This window comes from Bombina bombina, chromosome 2, assembly GCF_027579735.1.
Source record: "Bombina bombina isolate aBomBom1 chromosome 2, aBomBom1.pri, whole genome shotgun sequence".
NCBI classification, from domain to species: Eukaryota; Metazoa; Chordata; class Amphibia; order Anura; family Bombinatoridae; genus Bombina; species Bombina bombina.
Genome location: NC_069500.1, coordinates 84044425 through 84066446, shown reverse-complemented (window position 1 = coordinate 84066446; position 22022 = coordinate 84044425). Strand labels below are relative to the sequence as shown.

General features: G+C 42.4%; 1 protein-coding gene across 1 annotated transcript in view; it reads right to left on the bottom strand.

Annotated features, from left to right (window-relative positions):
- Window positions 1-22022, bottom strand: part of WDR7 (WD repeat domain 7) — a 1007279-nt gene that overhangs the window by 229505 nt on the left and 755752 nt on the right. Inside the window, 1 exon segment of the mRNA XM_053701142.1 lies at window positions 15082-15268. Within this exon segment, the coding sequence (XP_053557117.1) occupies window positions 15082-15268 (187 nt within the window).

The window sequence follows — 22022 nt, the reverse complement described above, 5'->3', positions numbered from 1 at the left end:
AGCCCCCTGTATCATATGACAGCTATTAGCCATTTGCAAAACGAATACACTATTTCAAAGGGAAAGTTGATTGGGTTGAGCTTGCAGGGAAATCAGATTTCCTTATTTTATCACTTTATGTACACACATGCTTCTTTATATTAACTCTGTATACCAGGGGTATCAAGCTCAATGTATCTAGGGGCCACTGGCCAAGAGTTCTTCTCCCACGAGGGCCGCTTGAACTGAGTAAGTGCTCCGGAACTGTATATACTAAGAACTAGAAGTGACATTTACCCAAGTAGTATTGCATGGTGGGGGTGGTAGCCCACAACAAACACACACAGTTGTCTATATTTATTTTATGAGTGCCAAGTGAAGTGATCATTCTGAAACTCTATAACAACATAAAAAGTGATATTTATCTGAGCAGTGCATGGTGGAAGTCTACATTGGACTCTTGTCTTTATATTTATCTTGTGGGTGCCTATATAGAACATCAACTAGTTACACCTCTTGGAACCCTAAAATGGCCAGATGAAACTATCTTGAGGGCCCCATATGGTCCCAGGGCCTGTACTTTGAGACCACTGCTGTATACCAAAGCTCAATACTTCTCTCCCTTCTGACTGCAGGTTCACACAAGCATAATTGGCTGTGCACAGGAGTGCTCGTGTGCAATGGCAAATGCAGGCAACGGAGAAGCTTGGCAAACAGGGGAGAATATGTACGTCCCTGTCCGCCACAGGATGATAAGGAGCCCTTAGGGCTTGATATTCAAAACATACAAATCTTTGGGATTTTTTTAGACCTTGTATTGTAATGTAGGAGTCTCTTTTTCCCTCAAAGCAACATAAACATGTCCCAAGTTAACATTTGTGTTTCTAAACATTTTTTAAGGGCCTTGCCGTACCTTTTTACAGGTGAGGTTTTGAACAGGCCCTTAGAGAGAACAAATGGAAATGAATAGTGCAATTTCTTCAGCTGCTATGTAGCCTATACTTAAGTATAAAAACTTTCAGCATAGGTAGGGATACCACAGGCAAAATCTGCTATTTCAAATGCAGATATAAAGGTAGTTATTTTAAAAAACAATTTAATATACTCACTCCATCATTGGGAACAAATTCAAGTTGAGAAACTGTCCCTTTAAAGGAATATGAAACCCACATTTTTTTTCTTTTGGGATTCAGAAACAGCATACAATTTTTTTTAAAAAGTTTTCAATTTACTGCCATTATCAAATGTGCTTAATTCCCATGATACTCTTTGTTGAGATGCCTAGGCAGGTGTGTAGAGCGCTACATGGCAAAAAATAGTGCTCTGGTAAAGCTACTGCCTTATAGAGCTCCAGACACGTGCACGCGCCTAAACTTACGGTCACACTTTTCAACAAAAGATATCAAGAGAACGAAGAAAAACAAATTATGCTTACCTGATAATTTTCTTTTCTTCTGACGGGAAGAGTCCACAGCTGCATTTATTACTTTTGGGAATTTAGAACCTGGCCACCAGGAGGAGGCTAAGACACCCCAGCCAAAGGCTTCAAATACCTCCCCCACTTCCCTCATCCCCTAGTCATTCTGCCAAGGGAACAAAGAACAGTAGGAGAAATATCAGGGTGCAAAAGGTGCCAGAAGAAAAAAGTTACTGCCGTCTCATAGATAAAACGTGGCGGGAGCTGTGGACTCTTCCCGTCAGAAGAAAAGAAAATTATCAGGTAAGCATCATTTATGTTTTTCATCTTAAACTGGAAGAGTCCACAGCTGCATTCATTACTTTTGGGAAAACAATACCCAAGCTAGAGGACACTGAATGCAAACAAAGGGCGGGTACAAAAAGGCGGCCCCTTCAAAAGGCACCACAGCATGAAATTACCCAACACCCTACAAAAACGACAAGGGAAAAACCGGGAGCCCAGGTAACTGCTCATCAGTTACATAACCTGCAAAGCCGTGCTAGAGACCACTCAGACCCAGAGTCTGCTGAGCACAAAAGTCTCCGAGGAGACAGCCCAGCAGCTCCCGACTCCCACGAAAAGTACTTTTAAAAGTCAAAAACCTCCGAGGGGGAGAATAAAGGACCTCATAAGAGTTTCAAAGGACCAAACAACACAGGCTCAATCAAACTTAGAGCAACCCAAGGTTGCCACAGGACCACTGCCCAGGGAGACAAACTCCCTAGAGGACAAGGACCAGAAAAATAAGTCTATACTCAGGAAAAAAACGTCACTAGGATGACCAGAAGGCCACCCTCCTATCCCTAACACAGCACCATACCACATATGGTGTTCAAGAAAACCGTGAGGTCCTTATTGCATCATAGCCAAGTCAAAACCCATCAGGTTAGACAAACATAGACAAGCAGACACAGGATAACTGTCCTAGCAGTTAAAAAAGAGCTCTCCAAAAGAACACAGAGCCACCTGTATCAAAAACTCGTGATGACCAAGCTCTAGGCAGCAAAGCTGACCCTAAGCCATTGTGGGACTCATCCACCAGAAGTGCAGAAAAATCTTGACAACAGCTCCCGACCAGAATACCAGCAGCAGACCCTACCAGTAGAAGATGGGCACCAAGAGTCCCCCCACCGAAGGGGAGGACGAACTCAATAATAGTAAACGGTCAACACTGCACAAAGCAGGCCAATCCCCGACCTTCCCTCCAGTATAAAGGCTAGTTAAAGACCTAAAACAAGAGTCCCAGATTGACGGAAGAAAAAGGACAGATCAACAAGGGATCAAAACCCCAGAGTAGAACTCTGACCGCTACTAAAACTGGCATGCTCCATGAGCCATGACAGGTAACTTCGTGCTCAGGTCCAAAAACCCCTACACTACAGCCTTCCAGAAGAAGGAACACTCCCCCAGGGAAGAAGTACTCTGACCCCCAGCATCCTAATACCAGAATCCAGTTCCGTTACTCTAAGTACACCAGGAAGGGAAAAAAAATCCTATGAAAGCGAGAAAAACAAGGACCCACGGGCATTCACAGATTCTGAGGTACCTCCAAGTCAAGGAGAACACGCAAGAATTCATCCCCCACCCTAGGTGAGAAGAAAAGGGAGCAAAGCAACGGTAACCACCCTACCAATATAGGCGAGACCCCTCGGCCAATATCGCCAGCCCAGTTGAAACGACAACTGGAGTTTACAAGGAAGCACAAATGTCCGAGGAGACAAGTAGGGACCCGCCAGAAAGACCTCAAACTTAAGCCTCAGGCAGAAAGTAATCTCCAATGAGAGTCAGAAACCCTGCACTCAAAGGTACACGCAGGGGAACCAAACCCGAAGAGACGTGGTCCTAAGCCAGAGTCCTCGAAAAACGGAACCGATTGAAAGATCTAACTTCCTGAGGAATCTATCAGCTGCCTCCCATGGCAGGAGAGCACCCAAGACAGAGCCGTCCACCATCTAGTCCATAGACCTAGAGTCCGTAGACTAAGATTACCTAGCAAGAGCCTCAAACCCAAGAGTTTGAAAAAAACTCCTGAGCAGTTGAAGAAATGGGCAACCAGTACCCCTGGATCGCAAGGCTATCCTCTGTAGACAGGCCGAACGGCCTGATCCACCCACTGGTGAAGAGGAAGGTCATTTCCCAGACCCAGAAAGGCAAAGGTCTGTGACTGACCACGGAGCTCCTACCCTCAAGCTCAAAAGGCTAGATCTGCATAAGGTTGAAGGATAGCACCCAAGAGTCTAAAGACCCTGGTATGACAAGGGGCAGTTCTTAGATTGAGAAGACGACAGTCTCCAGAAATCCTTACCGGAACGGTCTCCCAAAATCCCTGCAATAGGAATAACAATTGGAGCCTCACAACTCCTGGCAGAAAAGGCAGGGTTGCAATCCACGCACTGGAGCAAACGAAACAATGAGAGAAAAAAAGAAGAAGGACATGCTCCGCACTTCCAGAACAGATGATCCAACCCAAAACGGGAAGGAAAGAAAACTCCACCACCGCAAAAGGAATGCGACTAGGCTACAAGAGTCGAAATCCGGAAGATACCGCAAGTGTAGACGAAAATTTCCATCACCCGGAATACCAGACCTCCGGAGGTCATTCACATCTCAAACATTTCAGGAGTGGAAAACTACGGTTCAGAGTCCCCAGGGACCCTTATGAACCCCGATAACGTCTTGAAAAAGTCGGTCAGGTAACTTAAGCAAATTGTAGCACCTGGATCCATCCAAGTACTAACCAGGCCCAACCCTGCTTAGCTTCCGAGATCAGATGAGATTGGGCACATTCAGGGTGGAGTGGCCTTAGGCCCCTAAAATGGTCAACTTATATAACTCCCAACCTTCCTCTCAGAAGCATTGGATCTACGCACTAGGCCCCATACCTCGTAGTAGGATCTGAGCCCGGAGTCCATATCGATAGGCCAAGTGACTTCAGAATCTGACAGGATAATCAGCACCACTAGGGTGACATGAACCCAAGGAACAGCAAATAGCGCCCAACCAGTACCTGCCTGGTATAAGGACACCCCAAAACTGTCTAAGGTCCAAGAAAAATCGACCCGAAGTTTCGATAATATTAATTAGAACAGAAATTTGTTCCAAACCAAAAGTGCGCAACTTCCGTGGAAGCGCCCATGCGACCACAAAATCGCGAGTATCAGTTCCAGAGAAAGAATGTTCCCAAAACGGAAATTATATCAGACATGAGCATATTAAAACAAATTTGAATACATCCTCTCCAGATCAAAATAAAAGTAAGGCAGCACCCGCGGGTGAACACCCAAGGTGAATGGATACGCCAACAGGACCAGCCGATTAGAGGCCCCATTCACCCAAGCTCAGAACTGGAACCGATACATAAAAGAAAGAAAAACGTCGACGTCAAGGAGATTAGCGTCATCCCCAAACGTCTAACCCAGCTTGCCAACCGGCATCTAAGGCCTCGGATCCCTCGGCTCACTAGGACTGGAATCCTCCAACACCACCAAAACATGCCTTAGTAGAACACGAAGACATGCCAGCCTATAACGGAAGGCAAAATCATCCCTCGCCGGATCGTTAAACGACCCCGAGGTTGGGGTCCCTGAAGCCTCAGAGGCCGACGCTTCCCCAGAAGGCCCAAACTGAATCAGGAGATCCCACGCCCGACGGGCATTGGTTGATAGAACACGGACAGTACCTTAAAAATATTTCACTTGGGAGATATGAGAGCCAGCGCCATAGATATGGCCATGCGGAAATGTGCCGTAACCTCTGGAGGAAACAAGCCACCTACCGGAAAAGGAGTAAAGGCCATAGGGACACCTGCTTGCGTAGCAAAGGAAGGTTATGGGGCTCGCGCCTCACCGGACATAGAATCCTCTGGGGCGGATGGCTCAACGTACTCTAAGGTCCCTGAGCCGGGAGAAGAGAGTACTCTAGAACGGAAATCGGAACATAACTGATGGGCATGGATAACCCTGGCCATTTCATATTCATCACAAGACGCATTCTCCGCATCGGAGACATCCGTGTCTAAAAAAAATCAGACTCCGCTATAATCTTGGGATTACAAAAATTTCAAACACTAACTGGCACCCTTTTTACACACCCAATGGCTGGGGCACTCACCACCTCTTGTGAACCAGACAACCAACGAGCAGACTCTATCTGTCGCCACACAGTCAGCATGCGGATGTGGAATACAAACGCAACGGCACCCGGTCACGAGGCACACCGTGATAGTCACAAAAAGAGCACGCAAATCTAAAGAGATTGCGTCAATTGATGATAAGGCCGTTATGTTCCGAAAAACCATGAGCCAAAGAAGTACTATGCATTAGCAGATAGAACCACATAACAAACATGATTAAAGTCCCCCCTGTTCAAGAAACCCCCTCAGGAGATATTAACCCATGATTCCTATTTTAAGATAAAAGGAGTCCCAATGGGACCTTACCTTCTCTCGTTACCATTACAGTCACATAATTAAATAAAATGAAACGATCTTACCGGAATCTGCGCCGTGGAACAGGAACACGGCCCTTCAAGTGTGACAGATAGTAGCCTCACTTCTGAAATGGACATGAGTGAACAAAGGCAGGCAGCGGAACTCGTCAAAGCTGATTGCCAAGGAGCTGTTAATATGAGTTGGGATAGTTTCGCAGAAAGACTCTCCCTGCATCTCGGGACTCTAATCTTCAACCATGCTCTTACTGAGAGGCTGATAGGACTACTTAAAACTCCAGTCCCATTCCGAAGAGTACTACCCTCTATAAGAGACAATATCAGACTTCTGACACTTCTCTGCCAACCTCCTGTGACTAATGGCAAAGAATGACTGGGGGATGATGGAAGTGGGGGAGGTATTTGAAGCCTTTGGCTGGGGTGTCTTTGTCTCCTCCTGGTGGCCAGGTTCTGAATTCCCAAAAGTAATGAATGCAGCTGTGGACTCTTCCCGTTTAAGAAGACAATTTGATAATAGAAGTAAATTAGAAAAATATTTAAAATTGCATGTTCTATCTACCCTTGTTTTATTCCACAGACAAACATTGCTTGCACACTTTATCTATCTGTAATTGTCCCAAGCAGAACAGATTAGATAAGAGAAACACAAGTTTCAACATTACTTGCATTCATTATTTTATAGAGTAATTCTCCTAAAATTGCGCCTATAAATCCGCATACGAATGAATCCTCTGATTTATTAATGCGAAGTTCGCCTAAAATTAGGCAAGTCTTTGTTTGTGTTCCCCAAGGTGCACCGGTGCGCGTAAAAAAGGGTTAGATTTGCTAGCTTTAGTCGGATTTCATAGAGTCCGTCTTAGCGTTATGCCTAGTTACCAATTTATCACTTTTTTGCACCTTTGGAGAATGTAAAGTTCTACAAATACGTGCATTATAGTTCTCCATAGGTACTAAGGAGAACAGCATTTGAAATGATCATGTTCAGATCTATTTCTGATGCAGTACTCGATTCTAGCAGGTCTATCTTTGGCTAGGAGCCAGGAAAGGTCTGAGAGTGAAGAAAATATGCGCTTGGAAAGGCTCAAAAACAAAATTTATGCTTACCTGATAAATTTCTTTCTTTCCGGACATGGAGAGTCCACAACGTCATTCCAATTACTAGTGGGATATTCACTCCTAGCCAGCAGGAGGCAAAATGCACCCCAGCAGAGCTGTTAAGTGTCACTTCCCTTACCCATAACCCCCAGTCATTCAGCCGAAGGGAAATGGAAAAAAGAAGATAACACAAAGGTGTACTGTCTTAATTAAGGGTGGGGTCGTGGACTCTCCATGTCCGAAAAGAAATAAATGTATCAGGTAAGCATACATTTTGTTTTCTTTCCTAAGACATGGAGAGTCCACAACATCATTCCAATTACTAGTGGGAACCAATATCCAAGCTAGAGGACACAAAATGAACAGGGAGGGAGAACAAGACAGCAGGACTAAACAGAAGGCACCACCGCTTGAGGAACCTTTCTCCCAAAAGAAGCCTCAGCCGAGGCAAAAGTATCAAATTTAGAAAAAGTATGCAGAGAGGACCATGCAGCCGCCTTGCAAATCTGTTCCACAGAAGCTTCATTCTTGAAAGCCCAGGATGAAGAGACAGCCCTAGTAGAATGAGCCGTAATTCTCTCAGGAGGCTGCTGTCCAGCAGTCTCATAAGCAAAACGAACCATACTTCTCAACCAGAGGGAAAGAGAAGTAGAAGAGGCCTTCTGACCCTTCTGCTTTCCAGCAAAACAAACAAAAAGGGCAGAAGATTGGCAGAAATCCTTAGTAGCCTGTAGGTAAAATTTAAGAGCGCGCACAACGTCTAAGTTATGCAAAAGAAGTTCTTTATGAGAAGAAGGATTAGGACAAAGAGAAGGAAAAACAATTTCCTGAATAATGTTTCAATCCAAAACCACTTTAGGAAGAAATCCTATCTTAGTACGAAGGACCACCTTATCCGCATAAAAAATAAGGTAAGGGGAATCACACTGCAGAGCCGAGAGTTCAGAAACTCTGTGAGCAGAGGAAATAGCAATAAGAAACAAAACTTTCCAAGATAACAACTTAATATCTATAGAATGCATTGGCTCAAACAGAGCCTGCTGCAAAACTTTAAGCACAAGGTTAAAGCTCCAAGGAGGAGCAACAGGTTTAAACACAGGCCTGATTCTGACCAGGGCCTGACAAAAAAATTGAACATCTGGCACAACCGCCAGACTCTTGTGTAAAAGAATAGAAAGAGCAGAAATCTGACCCTTCAGAGAACTGACTGACAAACCCTTCTCCAGACCTTCCTGGAGAAAAGACAAAATTCTAGGAATCCTGACCCTACTCCAAGAGAAGCCCTTCGATTCACACCAATAAAGGTATTTGCGCCATACCTTATGGTAAATTTTACAAGTAACAGGTTTGCGGGTCTGAAGCATAGTATCAATGACTGACTCAGAAAATCCACGTTCACTAAGCGTTCAGTCTCCATGCAGTCAGCTTCAGAGAAACTAGATTTGGATGTAGGAAAGGACCTTGAGTTAGAAGGTCCTTCCTCAGAGGTAACCTCCAAGGTGGAAGAGAAGACATTCTCACCAGGTCTGCAAAACAGGTCATACGAGGCCATGCAGGAGCTATCAGAATTACAGACGCTCTCTTCTGCTTGATATGAGCAATGACTAGCGGAAGGAGAGCAAACGGAGGGAAGCCTGAGGATCTCTTGACCTTGAACCGTACCTTGGAAGCTTGGCATTCTGACGAGACGCCATCAGATCCAACTCCGGCACCCCCCACTTGAGGGTTAACCTGGAGAACACCTCCGGATGGAGAGCCCACTCCCCGGTATATCTGCTCAGTCCAGTTGTCCACTCCTGGAATGTGGATGGCAGATAGAAGACAATTGTGAGCTTCCCCCCACTGAATAATCCGAGCCACCTCCTTCATGGCCAAAGAACTCTGCGTTCCTCACTGGTGGTTGATGTAAGTCACTGAGGTGATGTTGTTTGACTGGAATCTGATACACCGGGCTAAAGATAACTGAGGCCAAGCCATCAAGGCATTGAAGATCGCTCTCAACTACAAGATGTTTGTGGGGGAGAAGACTCCTTCTGAGTCCACAGGCCCTGAGCCTTTAACAAGTCCCAGACTGCTTCCAAGCCTAGCAGGCTGGCGTCTGTGGTCACAATCACCCAGGAGGGCCTCCGGAAGATCCTGAGAAATCCACCATGAGAGTCTCTTGTCAACTTATCCAGATCTATCCTCTGAGATAGATCTGAATGGTCTCCATTCCATTGTCTTGCATAATTGTAGAGCTCTGAAATGGAATCGAGCAAAGGGAATGATGTCCATGGAAGCAACCATCAGATCAATTACCTCCATGCATTGAGCCACTGATGGCCGAACAGTAGACTGGAGAGAGAGGCAAGAAGAGAGAAATTAGGATTTTCTGCCATCCGTCAGAAAAATCTTCATAGATAAGGAATCTATGACAGTCCCTAAGCAACACACCCTTGTAGATGGAACTAAGGATCGCTTCTCGAGATTCACTTTCCATCCGTGGGAACGTAGAAAAGACTGCAAGGTCTGTGTATGAGATTTTGCTAGTTGAAAAGATGACGCCTGAACCAAGATGTTGTCCAGGTAAGGAACCACCACAATTTCCTGAGACCTGACTACTGCAAAAAGTGCCCCCAGAACCTTTGTGAAAATTCTGGGAGCCGTGGCAAGGCCAAACGGAAGAGCAACAAATTGAAAGTGCTCGTCTAAAAAAGCGAATCTCAGAAACTGGTAATTAGCCCTGTGAATGGGAACATAAAGATTTGCGTCCTTCAGGTCTATGGTGGTCATGAACTGACCCCCCTCTTGGACCAAAGGAAGAATTGACCGAATGGTCTCCATATTGAAGGACGGTACCCTTAGAAACTTGTTGAGACATTTCAGATCTAAAATGGGTCGAACAGCTCCCTTCTTTTTTGGGAACCACAAACAGATTTGAATAGAGTCCTAGACTCTGTTCCTTTACTGGAACTGGAACAATCACTCCCAGGGAAGAAAGATCCTGAACGCAGCTTAAGAATGCCTCTCTTTTTACCTGATCTGCAGATAATCTTGAGAGGAGAAAACTGCCCCTTTGGAGGACAAGTCTTGAATTCTATCTTATAACCCTGAGATACTATGTCCACAGCCCAAGAGTCTGAGACATTGTGGTTCTCTTGGCCAGAGTGGAAATAGCCCCTTCAACTATAGGCGCAGTACGCCATGAGTCCCTAATGGAGTCAGCAACAGGAAACATCTTATTAAAAACAAGAGAATGGGAAAAGGGAACTGCTGGCTTATCCCATTCTTGAGAAATGATCTCCGACACACGGTCTGGGACAGGAAATACTTCCATGGCAGATGGAACATCATAATATTTATTAAGCTTACTAGATTTTTTTAGGGCTGACAGCGACCGGAGAGTCAGAATCGTCAAAGGTAGCTAGTACCTCCTTTAGAAGTAAATAAAGGTGTTCAAGCTTAAATCTGAAGCTTACGTCTTCAGAATCAGTCAAAGGATTTATACTGTCCGAATCTGAGATCTCACCCTCAGAAGCTACCGAGGTATCCTCCTCATCCGACTTATGGAGGAGGTCAACCCTCACAGCAGACGATGGAACAGACACCTTACTATCAGAAAAATGTTTTGATTTCCTCTTCCGCTTCCCCTGCAACGCTATCAGAAAAATCAGGAGAAAACAAAGTATGCGCCTCTACACCTCAGCCAGCCTGAGGTGCCCTACCTGAACCTTCACAAATACTTTACAAACTCCCCTGCAGATCAGTCAAATGAGCCGTTACAGAAAGAAAAATAAACTGCGCAGCAGAGTAAAAAGCATGCGTTTCTTATAATCCCTCAGAAACCAACAGAGAGAAAAAGATGTCACATTTCCTTCCTTTACTTAGACTGCCATCTAATAAATATAAAATTGAGCCCCAGAGAGACCTTCCCAAACACAGTAAGGGAAGCTATTAACCCCTTAGCCTCCACACATACACAAGTGCCTGCACACTGCCCCTAGGCAGAATTCTCCTTTATATTCTCCTCTGAGTTCTCTGCAGCTCGCCTTTGGAGAGACGCAGCAGTGCGCACAAATTTATCAAAAAATTGCATATATTAATTTACGCTGTTTGGAAGGCGAGCAAGGGCGAATTACGATGAATTTCTCCACGTGGAAAAAGGACGTTCTCCTGATTTATCATTTCAAAACAGTGTTTTTTTAGGTAGTATTTTTTGCCATCTTCAAGTAATCCATTACATTGCGTTTTACATGTGGCTAATTTGCGCATTCATTTTGGTGAGACTATGTGTGTTACCACAATACATTTTTAATTTAACTTTGTTATAATAATGACCCTTTGTAACCAGAACACATTCAAATTGTTCATAGAATTTTCATTCTTTGTGGGGCAATTTTCAATTCTATATTTGGCATATGTGGGTTTTTTATTTTGTCCCTGTATTTCTTTCCTAAGACATAGGGAGTCCAAGACGTCATTCCAATTACTAGTGGGATATTCACTCCTGGCCAGCAGGACGAGGCAAACCCCCAGTCATTCTCTTTGCCTCTGTCAATGGAGGACGTGAAGTTGGTGTCTGAAGAATTTTTTTCCTTTAATGGGTACTTTTCCCTTCAAGCAAGGATAGGGGTTTAGCTGTGTCCACGTCAATCTCTTGAGTAAGAGTAGTAGTGGCTTTTAAGCAATTAGAAATTGGTGAGGTTGTCTTTGCTTTGTTTTCTAACATAATTGCTACCCTAGTTATAGAAAGCCAGAGTTGGTTACTCTGTTCTTTCTTTTTCTACAGGTCTCTGTAAGGATAATGTGTCCTTTCACGCCTTGTGAGCTGTCTTCCTGCCTGACAGCTGGATTTGCAGGTAAGTGCTTTTGTCTTCTAGGTACGGGGGACTTGCACTTGGAAAACTATTTCTCCATTATTAATTTGGGACATATGTAATCCTTGATGTAGGATTTTCTTGGGGCAGTGTGCAGGCACTTGTGTATGTGTGGAGGCTAAGGGGTTAATAGCTTCCCTTACTGTGTTTGGGAAGGTCTCTCTGGGGCTCAATTTTATATTTATTAGATGGCAGTCTAAGTAAAGGAAGGAAATGTGACATCTTTTTCTCTCTGTTGGTTTCTGAGGGATTATAAGAAACGCATGCTTTTTACTCTGCTGCGCAGTTTATTTTTCTTTCTGTAACGGCTCATTTGACTGATCTGCAGGGGAGTTTGTAAAGTATTTGTGAAGGTTCAGGTAGGGCACCTCAGGCTGGCTGAGGTGTAGAGGCGCATACTTTGTTTTCTCCTGATTTTTCTGATAGCGTTGCAGGGGAAGCGGAAGAGGAAATCAAAACATTTTTCTGATAGTAAGGTGTCTGTTCCATCGTCTGCTGTGAGGGTTGACCTCCTCCATAAGTCGGATGAGGAGGATACCTCGGTAGCTTCTGAGGGTGAGATCTCAGATTCGGACAGCATAAATCCTTTGACTGATTCTGAAGACGTAAGCTTCAGATTTAAGCTTGAACACCTTTATTTACTTCTAAAGGATGTACTAGCTACCTTTGACGACTCTGACTCTCCGGTCGCTGTCAACCCTAAAAAAATCTAGTAAGCTTAATAAATATTATGATGTTCCATCTGCCATGGAAGTATTTCCTGTCCCAGACCGTGTGTCGGAGATCATTTCTCAAGAATGGGATAAGCCAGCAGTTCCCTTTTCCCATTCTCTTGTTTTTAATAAGATGTTTCCTGTTGCTGACTCCATTAGGGACTCATGGCGTACTGCGCCTATAGTTGAAGGGGCTATTTCCACTCTGGCCAAGGGAACCACAATGTCTCAGACTCTTGGGCTGTGGACATAGTATCTCAGGGTTATAAGATAGAATTCAAGACTTGTCCTCCAAAGGGGCAGTTTTCTCCTCTCAAGATTATCTGCAGATCAGGTAAAAAGAGAGGCATTCTTAAGCTGCGTTCAGGATCTTTCTTCCCTGGGAGTGATTGTTCCAGTTCCAGTAAAGGAACAGAGTCTAGGACTCTATTCAAATCTGTTTGTGGTTCCCAAAAAAGAAGGGAGCTGTTCGACCCATTTTAGATCTGAAATGTCTCAACAAGTTTCTAAGGGTACCGTCCTTCAATATGGAGACCATTCGGTCAATTCTTCCTTTGGTCCAAGAGGGGGGTCAGTTCATGACCACCATAGACCTGAAGGACGCAAATCTTTATGTTCCCATTCACAGGGATAATTACCAGTTTCTGAGATTCGCTTTTCTAGACGAGCAAAATTCTATACTTCAAAATATCCCTTACTTGATTCATGTCAATCACCCTAAAGCCTAAGTTCCTTAACATTTCTACATTTTACAATACAATTGAAGAGCTTTATGGGACTGCTTCTCTATAAGTAAGAGTCTAAAAGAACATTTGTATCCTAGCACAATATAGGCTTAGAGAAATGCTGACATTAGAAACAGCAGCTTAATCAGTGGCTCTAATTATCTTTATCCTGTTTACTGTGTGCAGGGCCCAACGTAAATCCATAATTAAAGCAGATATAAGCTTCTGTTTGCTCTACCCATTGCCGGCATAATTAAATGTTTACCTTTAAAATGACAGTAAAGTCAAAATAAAACTTTCATGATTTGGATAAAGCATACAGTTTTTAACAACTTTCCTATTTTCTTCTGGTATAAAATTTGCTTTGTCCGCTTTGTATCCTTTGTTAAAGAAGCAGCTATTCACTAGTGGGAGCTAGATAAAGGCATTGGATGAGCCATATATATGCAGCCACCAATCAGCAACTCCTGAGCCTACCTAGGTATCCTTTCAAAATGGATACCAAGAGAAAAAAAAACAAATGAGATAATAGAAGTAAAGTGGAAAGTTGTTTAAACTCACATGCTCTGTCTGAATCATGAAAGAAAAAAAAATTGGGTTTCATGTCCCTTTAATAAAAGGCAATTCTATTTATCGAATAAAGAGAGATTAACTATTTAAAATTACATGGAAGATTTTTTTTCAATTCCTTTTATTATCAAATTTAATTTTTTCTCTTTGAATCCTTCATTGGAAAGCAAATCTAGGTAGGCTCAGGAGCAAGCTGGAGATTGGTGGCTATATACATATGCCTCTTGTCATTGACTCAACAGATGTGTTCAGCTAGTTCCCAGTAGTACATTGCTGCTCTGGAGCTGAATTTAATAAATTTAACTATGCAGGGGTTAAACGCATATTAAACCCAATTATTTTCTTTAATGTTTCAGATAGAGCATGCAATTTTAAGCAACTTTCTAATTTACTCCTATTTTCAAATTTTCTTTGTTCTCTTGGTTTCTTTATTTGAAAAAGCAGGAATGAAAGCTTAGAAGCCGGCCCATTTTTGGTTCAGAACCCTGGATAGCGCTTGTTAATTAGTGGCTACATTTAGCCACCAATCAGCAAGTGCTAACTAGCTGCTGAACCTAAAATGGGCTGGCTTCAAAGATTTCATGACTGCTTTTTCAAATAAAGATACCAAGAGAACAAAGAAAAATTGATAATAGGAGTAAATTAGAAAGTTGCCTAAAATTGGTTGCTCTATACGAATCATGAAAGAAACAAATTGGGTTTAGTATCCCTTTAAATACAGTTAAATACAAGCAATACAACAATACATATGAGAATATTTTCTTTTCACACTTTACGAGGCAATACACACTCAGAGTGATTGCCCCCCCCCTCAGACTATTTGTATTCAGGAGAAAGATTATTTTTCAGATCTATGGGAAATTAAAAATATAACAAGCAGTGTCATTATTGACAAGCCAGGAACAGAAAGACTATAACTTGTACAGCATTTCCCTCCACCACAGCTGCTGCTGTGAACCTATAATTTTGTACTTGCAAGATACAGATGAATTCTCCTTCTTCATAAAGAATATGGAATTACACTGCAGTGAGCCATCCCTATTGTACACAAGTGTAATAAATATAATAATTACCTAAAAAAGCTCAGAGCTGTAAAATAAAAATGTGGAGCTTACAGCATGATTTGGAAGATAAATTATGCCTTAGCTTTGTTTTGTTGTATTATACACTAAAATATATAAAAAGATTTTTGTTTTCATTATGCTATATGTGTAGGATTCTGCATATACAGGACATACTTAGCAAGTTGTTTTTCCGCGTCCGCGCAGAGCTCAAGAAGGCCCATCAGAACGGCAGAGACATCCATATATGGCTCCCACACTGTAAAGCCTCGTCCAATCAAATCAATAGCTGTTCTACGAATGGTGCTGTGCGGGGGCAGTTTGGGGCTTGGAGGTTGCAGCAGAAGAAATGTCAACGCTTTGCCTGTGATAAAAGAAGACATATTGCATTGGCAACCATTCTTTGAATGAGCAAAATTATTTCTCAAGATTTTACGACAGCTTAAATGGGTACATGTTAAAAATCAGCTACCTAAGCAGAAAAAAACATAGGACTTCTACAGTATTGAAGCTAAAATCATAAAAGTTAATAGCTAGGAAAATTGTTTGACAGACAAATCATTGCATTTGACACCTTAAGATGTGACGGGGTCAGAGGAAATATAAAAAAAAAAAAAAAAAAGAGAGCGAGAAAGCAAATTAAACATTTTCAGCACTGTGACATAATAGATATAGATAGCACAGTTAGATGTCCATTTCCGATCATTAACAGTTATTTAAAGACTAAACACTAAAGACAATTACAGTTTAGCAAAACAACCCTTGGAATTAACATGTATTAAGTTGAATTTGAAAACAATGTGATGATAAAATCAGTCCTAATGTGGAAATAATAAAATTAAAACAACTTCATTGCTATACAGTAATTATACAAGAAGAAGGCTAAATCAGCTAATTGTTTCAATAAAACACAATTCTAATTATTACAGTATATTATTATGAGCTCAGAAGATCTGTAAGTGATGAAGAGCTCTGTATTAATTTACAAAAGACCTGAGCTGTAGCGAGATATCAATCTATGGGACTGACTTTTTATAGGAGATATTGAAATTTAAAGTGACATCAAAGATAATTGTATTTCTTTATTGCATCTAACAAAGGCATACGCACCCCTTCAGTGCTGAATGCCTTCACACACCATTTGTGTTAGACCTGTTTTTAGTCATTTGGCAACTTCAGTATTTATTATCTGCGAAGTACCCACACGACTCAATAATTTGCTTTATTTGTTTGTTTATTTTTCTTCAGCAGCCCTATCACTTCTAGAAGGAAGAGCTTAATATTGAACAATGCTACCATATGAAATGCAAACAAGAGAGTCATTATTTCCAAAATATAAAATATACAAAAAACAAGTAACATCTCTGCACCAAAAATTAACCTTTACAGAATTTCCAGAAATATCATCTACTTTTACACTCACCTAGTTCTTTAATTGATTTTAATTCCTATAATATTATTACTATAGGGCCCTGACAGATCCACAAAAAGAGGCAAACTGTTGCTGCCAGGTGATTATAAATAATACGACAATCATTTATAAGGACACAAAACCCTTTGCTTGAATTGTGGGATATCACACTTTCAAATGAGGGGCCTTGAGGGGACTCTTAAAAATTTCCAAAACCAACAAATTAATTTGTCATTGTTATTACAGTTATCTAATAGCTAGATGGTATAATGACCACTCATCTAAAAAAAGTATTTTTGTTTTCAAATATGTAGTCTCAAGTTTCTCTATGTATTGTGGGGGATATAGTGGATTCTCCCTCCCACTGATGTTAATTTAAATGCTTATGGTTCTGTCAGGTGACCAGCTGATAGCCACCTGGGTATGTTACACTGTATTTGAGGATACAAAGTTTAAAATGATGTGGTTTGGGAACCTTCAAATGAAGGACCAAAATATCCTAAGGCCAGTGGGGATTAACAGATAAAAGGAAAATTATGGGGGCTATAACTGAAAGTCTGAAATAAATAAACAAACTATAGACCACCATACACAATCATTAATTCACTTAAACACTTGATCCATGACAGAGAAGCATCCTCCAAGTATGCCCGGCCGATACACAGGAACCTTGGCGTTGGTCTGGGGGGTGAATATGAAAATGGATACAAGTGAACAAAAATATCACACAAACAAATTTTGGCCCGTAAACCGGCCTTCCTCAATATGAGCAGTACAACAGACGTATTTGAGCATACTTTAAGCCACTCCTCAAACTTGTGTCATCTCATATTGAGCCAATCCGGTTCTCTCATTGCCACATGACGTTCTCTGTGATGGATCAAGTGTTTAATCCCCACTGTCCTTAGGATATTTTGGTCCTTCATTTGAAGGTTCCCAAATCACATAATTTTAAACTTTGTATCCTCAAATTAATTTTTCCTCCATTTTCCTCGCTTATTCTACTCATTTTTTCCAGCTATAATTATTGGACTAACTTATTGTTAGGCAGGAGGGTTGCACCAGATAGAGGAGACGAATATTTGTTTGTCTTCCTATCCGTTATCTTCACCTATAAATTACACAGTGCCAGTTATTCGGAATCTTTTACTGTATTTAAGGAGTCATTACTTTTTTTCATTTGAGAGTTATTGTGTGCATGTGTTTTATGCTATCTTTAGGGGACAAGGACACTGCTCCACATATAGTAAGAACATTAGGTAGGTGATTTTTTTAATGCCAAATCCCTTTAATGGAAAGAGGGGACTATACTATTCCCACACTAGGTTGTCATAGTCATCTAGGTGCTCTAAAAGTTCCCCTTCATCAAATAGTGCATGAGTGTGTAACTGGGGCAGGTGTTCATTACGGTGATCACTTGACAATTAAAGGGGGTTGTGAACAATAATTTAAAAGAGGGGAATTCCCTCTTTCTTATAATGCCCCCTCCTCCACTACTAGAAAGCACCTATTTCCTACAGTGTGTGTAAGCAGATCAATGGTTTTAGCATATATAAGCTAAAGTGACCCTTCATTTGAAAAAGGGGAGACTGACTTTTTAAATGAAAGAACACTTGCCACTTTAGTACAAACAACGAGGAGATAGGAGTTCTATTACAGATCCCCCTAGAATTATCATCCTCAGAAATGTTCCAACAACTATAGTATTTTAAATATTAAAGAAAGTACAACAGAATACAACATTAAAACAATGAATATTCTATAGCACAATCACAGAAGTGGGAGAAATACTGCAATCTAATTACAAAAAGTAAATATATGCTTACCTGATAAATTAATTTCATCTATGGTACGACGAGTCCACGGATTCATCCTTTACTTGTGGGATTTTATCCTCCTGCTAACAGGAAGTGGCAAAGAGCACCACAGCAGAGCTGTCTATATAGCGCCTCCCTTAGCTCCACCCCCCAGTCATTCGACCGAAGGTACAGGAAGAAAAAGGAGAAACTACAAGGTGCAGAGGTGACTGAAGTTTAAAATCAAAAAAATATAATCTGTCTTAAAATGACAGGGCGGGCCGTGGACTCGTCGTACCATAGAAGAAATTAATTTATCAGGTAAGCATTAATTTACTTTTCTTCTATAAGGTACGACGAGTCCACGGATTCATCCTTTACTTGTGGGATACAATACCAAAGCTACAGGACACGGATGAGTGGGAGGGAAAAGACAGATGGTTAAACCGAAGGCACCACTGCTTGAAGAACTTTTCTCCCAAAAATAGCCTCCGAAGAAGCAAAAGTATCAAATTTGTAAAATTTGGAAAAGGTATTAAGAGAAGACCAAGTCGCAGTCTTACAAATCTGTTCAACAGAAGCATCATTTTTAAAAGCCCAAGTGGAAGCCACTGCTCTAGTAGAGTGAGCTGTAATCCTTTCAGGAGGTTGTTGTCCAGCAGTCTCGTATGCCAAACAGATGATGCTTTTCAGCCAAAAAGAAAGAGAGGTAGCCGTAGCTTTTTGACCTCTACGTTTTCCAGAATAGACAACAAACAAAGAAGATGTTTGATGGAAATCTTTGGTTGCTTGCAAGTAAAACTTCAAAGTACGAACCACGTCCAAGTTGTGCAAAAGACGCTCCTTCTTAGAGGAAGGATTAGGACACAGAGAAGGAACAACAATTTCCTGATTGATATTTCTATTAGTAACAACCTTAGGAAGGAATCCAGGTTTGGTACGCAAAACCACCTTATCAGCATGGAAAACAAGATAAGGCGAGTCGCATTGCAATGCAGATAGTTCAGAAACTCTTCGAGCTCAAGTGATAGCAACTAAAAACAGAACTTTCCAAGATAGAAGCTTAATATCTATGGAATGCATAGGTTCAAACGGAACCGTTTGAAGAACTTTAAATTCAAACTCCATGGCGGAGCAACAGGTTTAAACACAGGCTTGATTCTAACTAAAGCCTGACAGAACGACTGAACGTCTGGAACATCTGCCAGACGCTTGTGCAGTAGAATTGATAAAGCAGATATCTGTCCCTTTAAGGAACTAGCTGATAGCCCTTTCTCCAATCCTTCTTGGAGAAAGGACAAAATCCTAGGAATCCTGATCTTACTCCATGAGTAGCCTTTGGATTCGCACCAATAAAGATATTTACGCCATATCTTATGATAAATTTTCCTAGTGACAGGCTTTCAAGCCTGAATCAAGGTATCTATGACCGACTCAGAGAAACAGCGCTTGGATAAAATCAAGCGTTCAATCTCCAAGCAGCAGTCGCAGAGAAACTAGATTTGGATGCTGGAACGGACCTTGAATCAGAAGGTCCTGTCTCAGTGGCAGAGTCCATGGTGGAAGAGATGACATGTCCACCAGGTCTGCATGCCAAGTCCTGCGTGGCCACGCAGGTGCTATCAAAATCACCGAAGCTCTCTCCTGTTTGATTCTGGCAATCAAACGAGGAAGGAGAGGATATGGTGGAAACACATAAGCCAGGTTGAACGACCAGGGTACTGCTAGAGCATCTATCAGTACTGCCTGAGGATCCCTTGACCTGGACCCGTAACAAGGAAGTTTGGCGTTCTGACGAGACGCCATCAGATCCAATTCTGGAGTGCCCCATTGCTGAATCAATTGTGCAAACACCTCCGGATGGAGTTCCCACTCCCCCAGATGAAAAGTCTGATGACTTAGAAAATCCGCTTTACAGTTCTCCACTCCTGGGATATAGATTGCTGATAGATGGCAAGAGTGAGTGCCCATCAAATTATTTTGGTAACCTCTATCATCGCTAGAGAACTCTTTGTTCCCCCCTGATGATTGATATATGCTACAGTCGTGATATTGTCCGACTGGAATCTTATGAATCTGGCCGAAGCCAGCTGAGGCCACGCCTGAAGCGCGTTGAATATCGCTCTCAGTTCTAGAATATTTAACGGGAGGAGAGCCTCCTCCTGAGTCCACAAACCCTGTGCTTTCAGGGAATTCCAGACTGCACCCCAGCCCAATAGGCTGGCGTCCGTCGTCACTATGATCCATGCTGGCCTGCGGAAACACATTCCCTGGGACAGATGATCCTGTGACAACCACCAAAGAAGAGAGTTTATGGTCTCTTGATCCAGATTTATCTGAGGAGATAAATCTGCATAATCCCCATTCCACTGTTTGAGCATGCATAGTTGCAGTGGTCTGAGATGCAAGCGAGTCAATGGAACTATGTCCATTGCCGCTACCATTAGTCCGATTACCTCCATACACTGAGCCACTGACGGCCGAGGAATGAAATGAAAAGCTCGGCAGGTGGTTAAAATCTTTGATTTCCTGACCTCCGTCAGAAAAATTTTCATGTCCACCGAATCTATCAGAGTTCCCAGAAATAGAATTCTTGTGAGAGGGATAAGTGAACTCTTTTTTACGTTCACCTTCCACCCGAAGGTGTGAGACTTGGCTAGTTGGTAAGTCGACGCCTGAATTATGATATCGTCCAGATAAGACGCCACTGCTATGCCCCGCGGCCTTAGAACCACCAGAAGGGACCCTAGCACCTTTGTGAAAATTCTGGGAGCTGTGGCCAACCCGAAGGGAAGAGCCACAAACTGGTAATGCTTGTCCAGAAAGGCGAATCTGAGGAACTGGTGATGATCTTTGTGGATAGAGATGTGTAGATACGCATCCTTTAAGTCCACGGTGGTCATATATTGACCCCCCTGGATCATTGGTAAAATAGTCCGAATGGTCTCCATCTTGAAGGATGGGACTCTGAGGAATTTGTTTAAGATCTTGAGATCTAAAATTGGTCTGAAGGTTCCCTCTTTTTTGGGAACCACAAACAGATTGGAGTAGAACCCCTGCCCCTGTTCAGTTTTCGGAACTGGACAGATCACTCCCATGGTATATAAGTCTTCTACACAGCGTAAGAACGCCTCTCTTTTTGTCTGGTTTACAGACAATTGAGAAAGATGGAATCTCCCCCTTGAAATCTAGAAGATACCCCTGGGTTACGATTTCTAAAGCCTAGGAGTCCTGAACGTTTCTTGCCCAAGTCTGAGCAAAGAGAGAAAGTCTGCCCCCTACTAGATCTGGTCCCGGATCGGGGGCTACTCCTTCATGCTGTCTTGGTGGCAGCAGCGGGCTTCTTGGCCTGTTTACCCTTGTTCCAAGTCTGGTTAGGTCTCCAAGACTTGGATTGAGCAAAATTTCCCTCTAGGAGGTAGAGGGACCACCTTTGAAGTTTCGGAAGGAATGAAAATTATTTTGTTTGGTCCTCATCTTACTTGTCTTATCCTGAGGAAGGGCATGGCCTTTCCCTCCAGTGATGTCTGAAATTATCTCTTTCAGTTCAGGCCCGAATAGGGTTTTACCCTTGAAAGGGATGGCTAATAGCTTAGATTTTGATGACACATCAGCAGACCAGGACTTAAGCCATAACGCTCTACACGCTAAAATGGCAAAACCTGAATTCTTTGCCGCTAATTTAGCCAGTTGAAAAGCGGCATCTGTAATGAAAGAATTAGCTAGCTTGAGAGCCCTAATTCTATCCAGAATATCATCTAATGGGGTCTCAACCTGAAGAGGCTCCTCCAGAGCCTCGAACCAAAAAGCAGCTGCAGTAGTTACAGGAACAATGCACGCTATAGGTTGGAGAAGAAAACGCTGATGAACAAATATTTTCTTTAGGAGACCCTCTAATTTTTTATCCATAG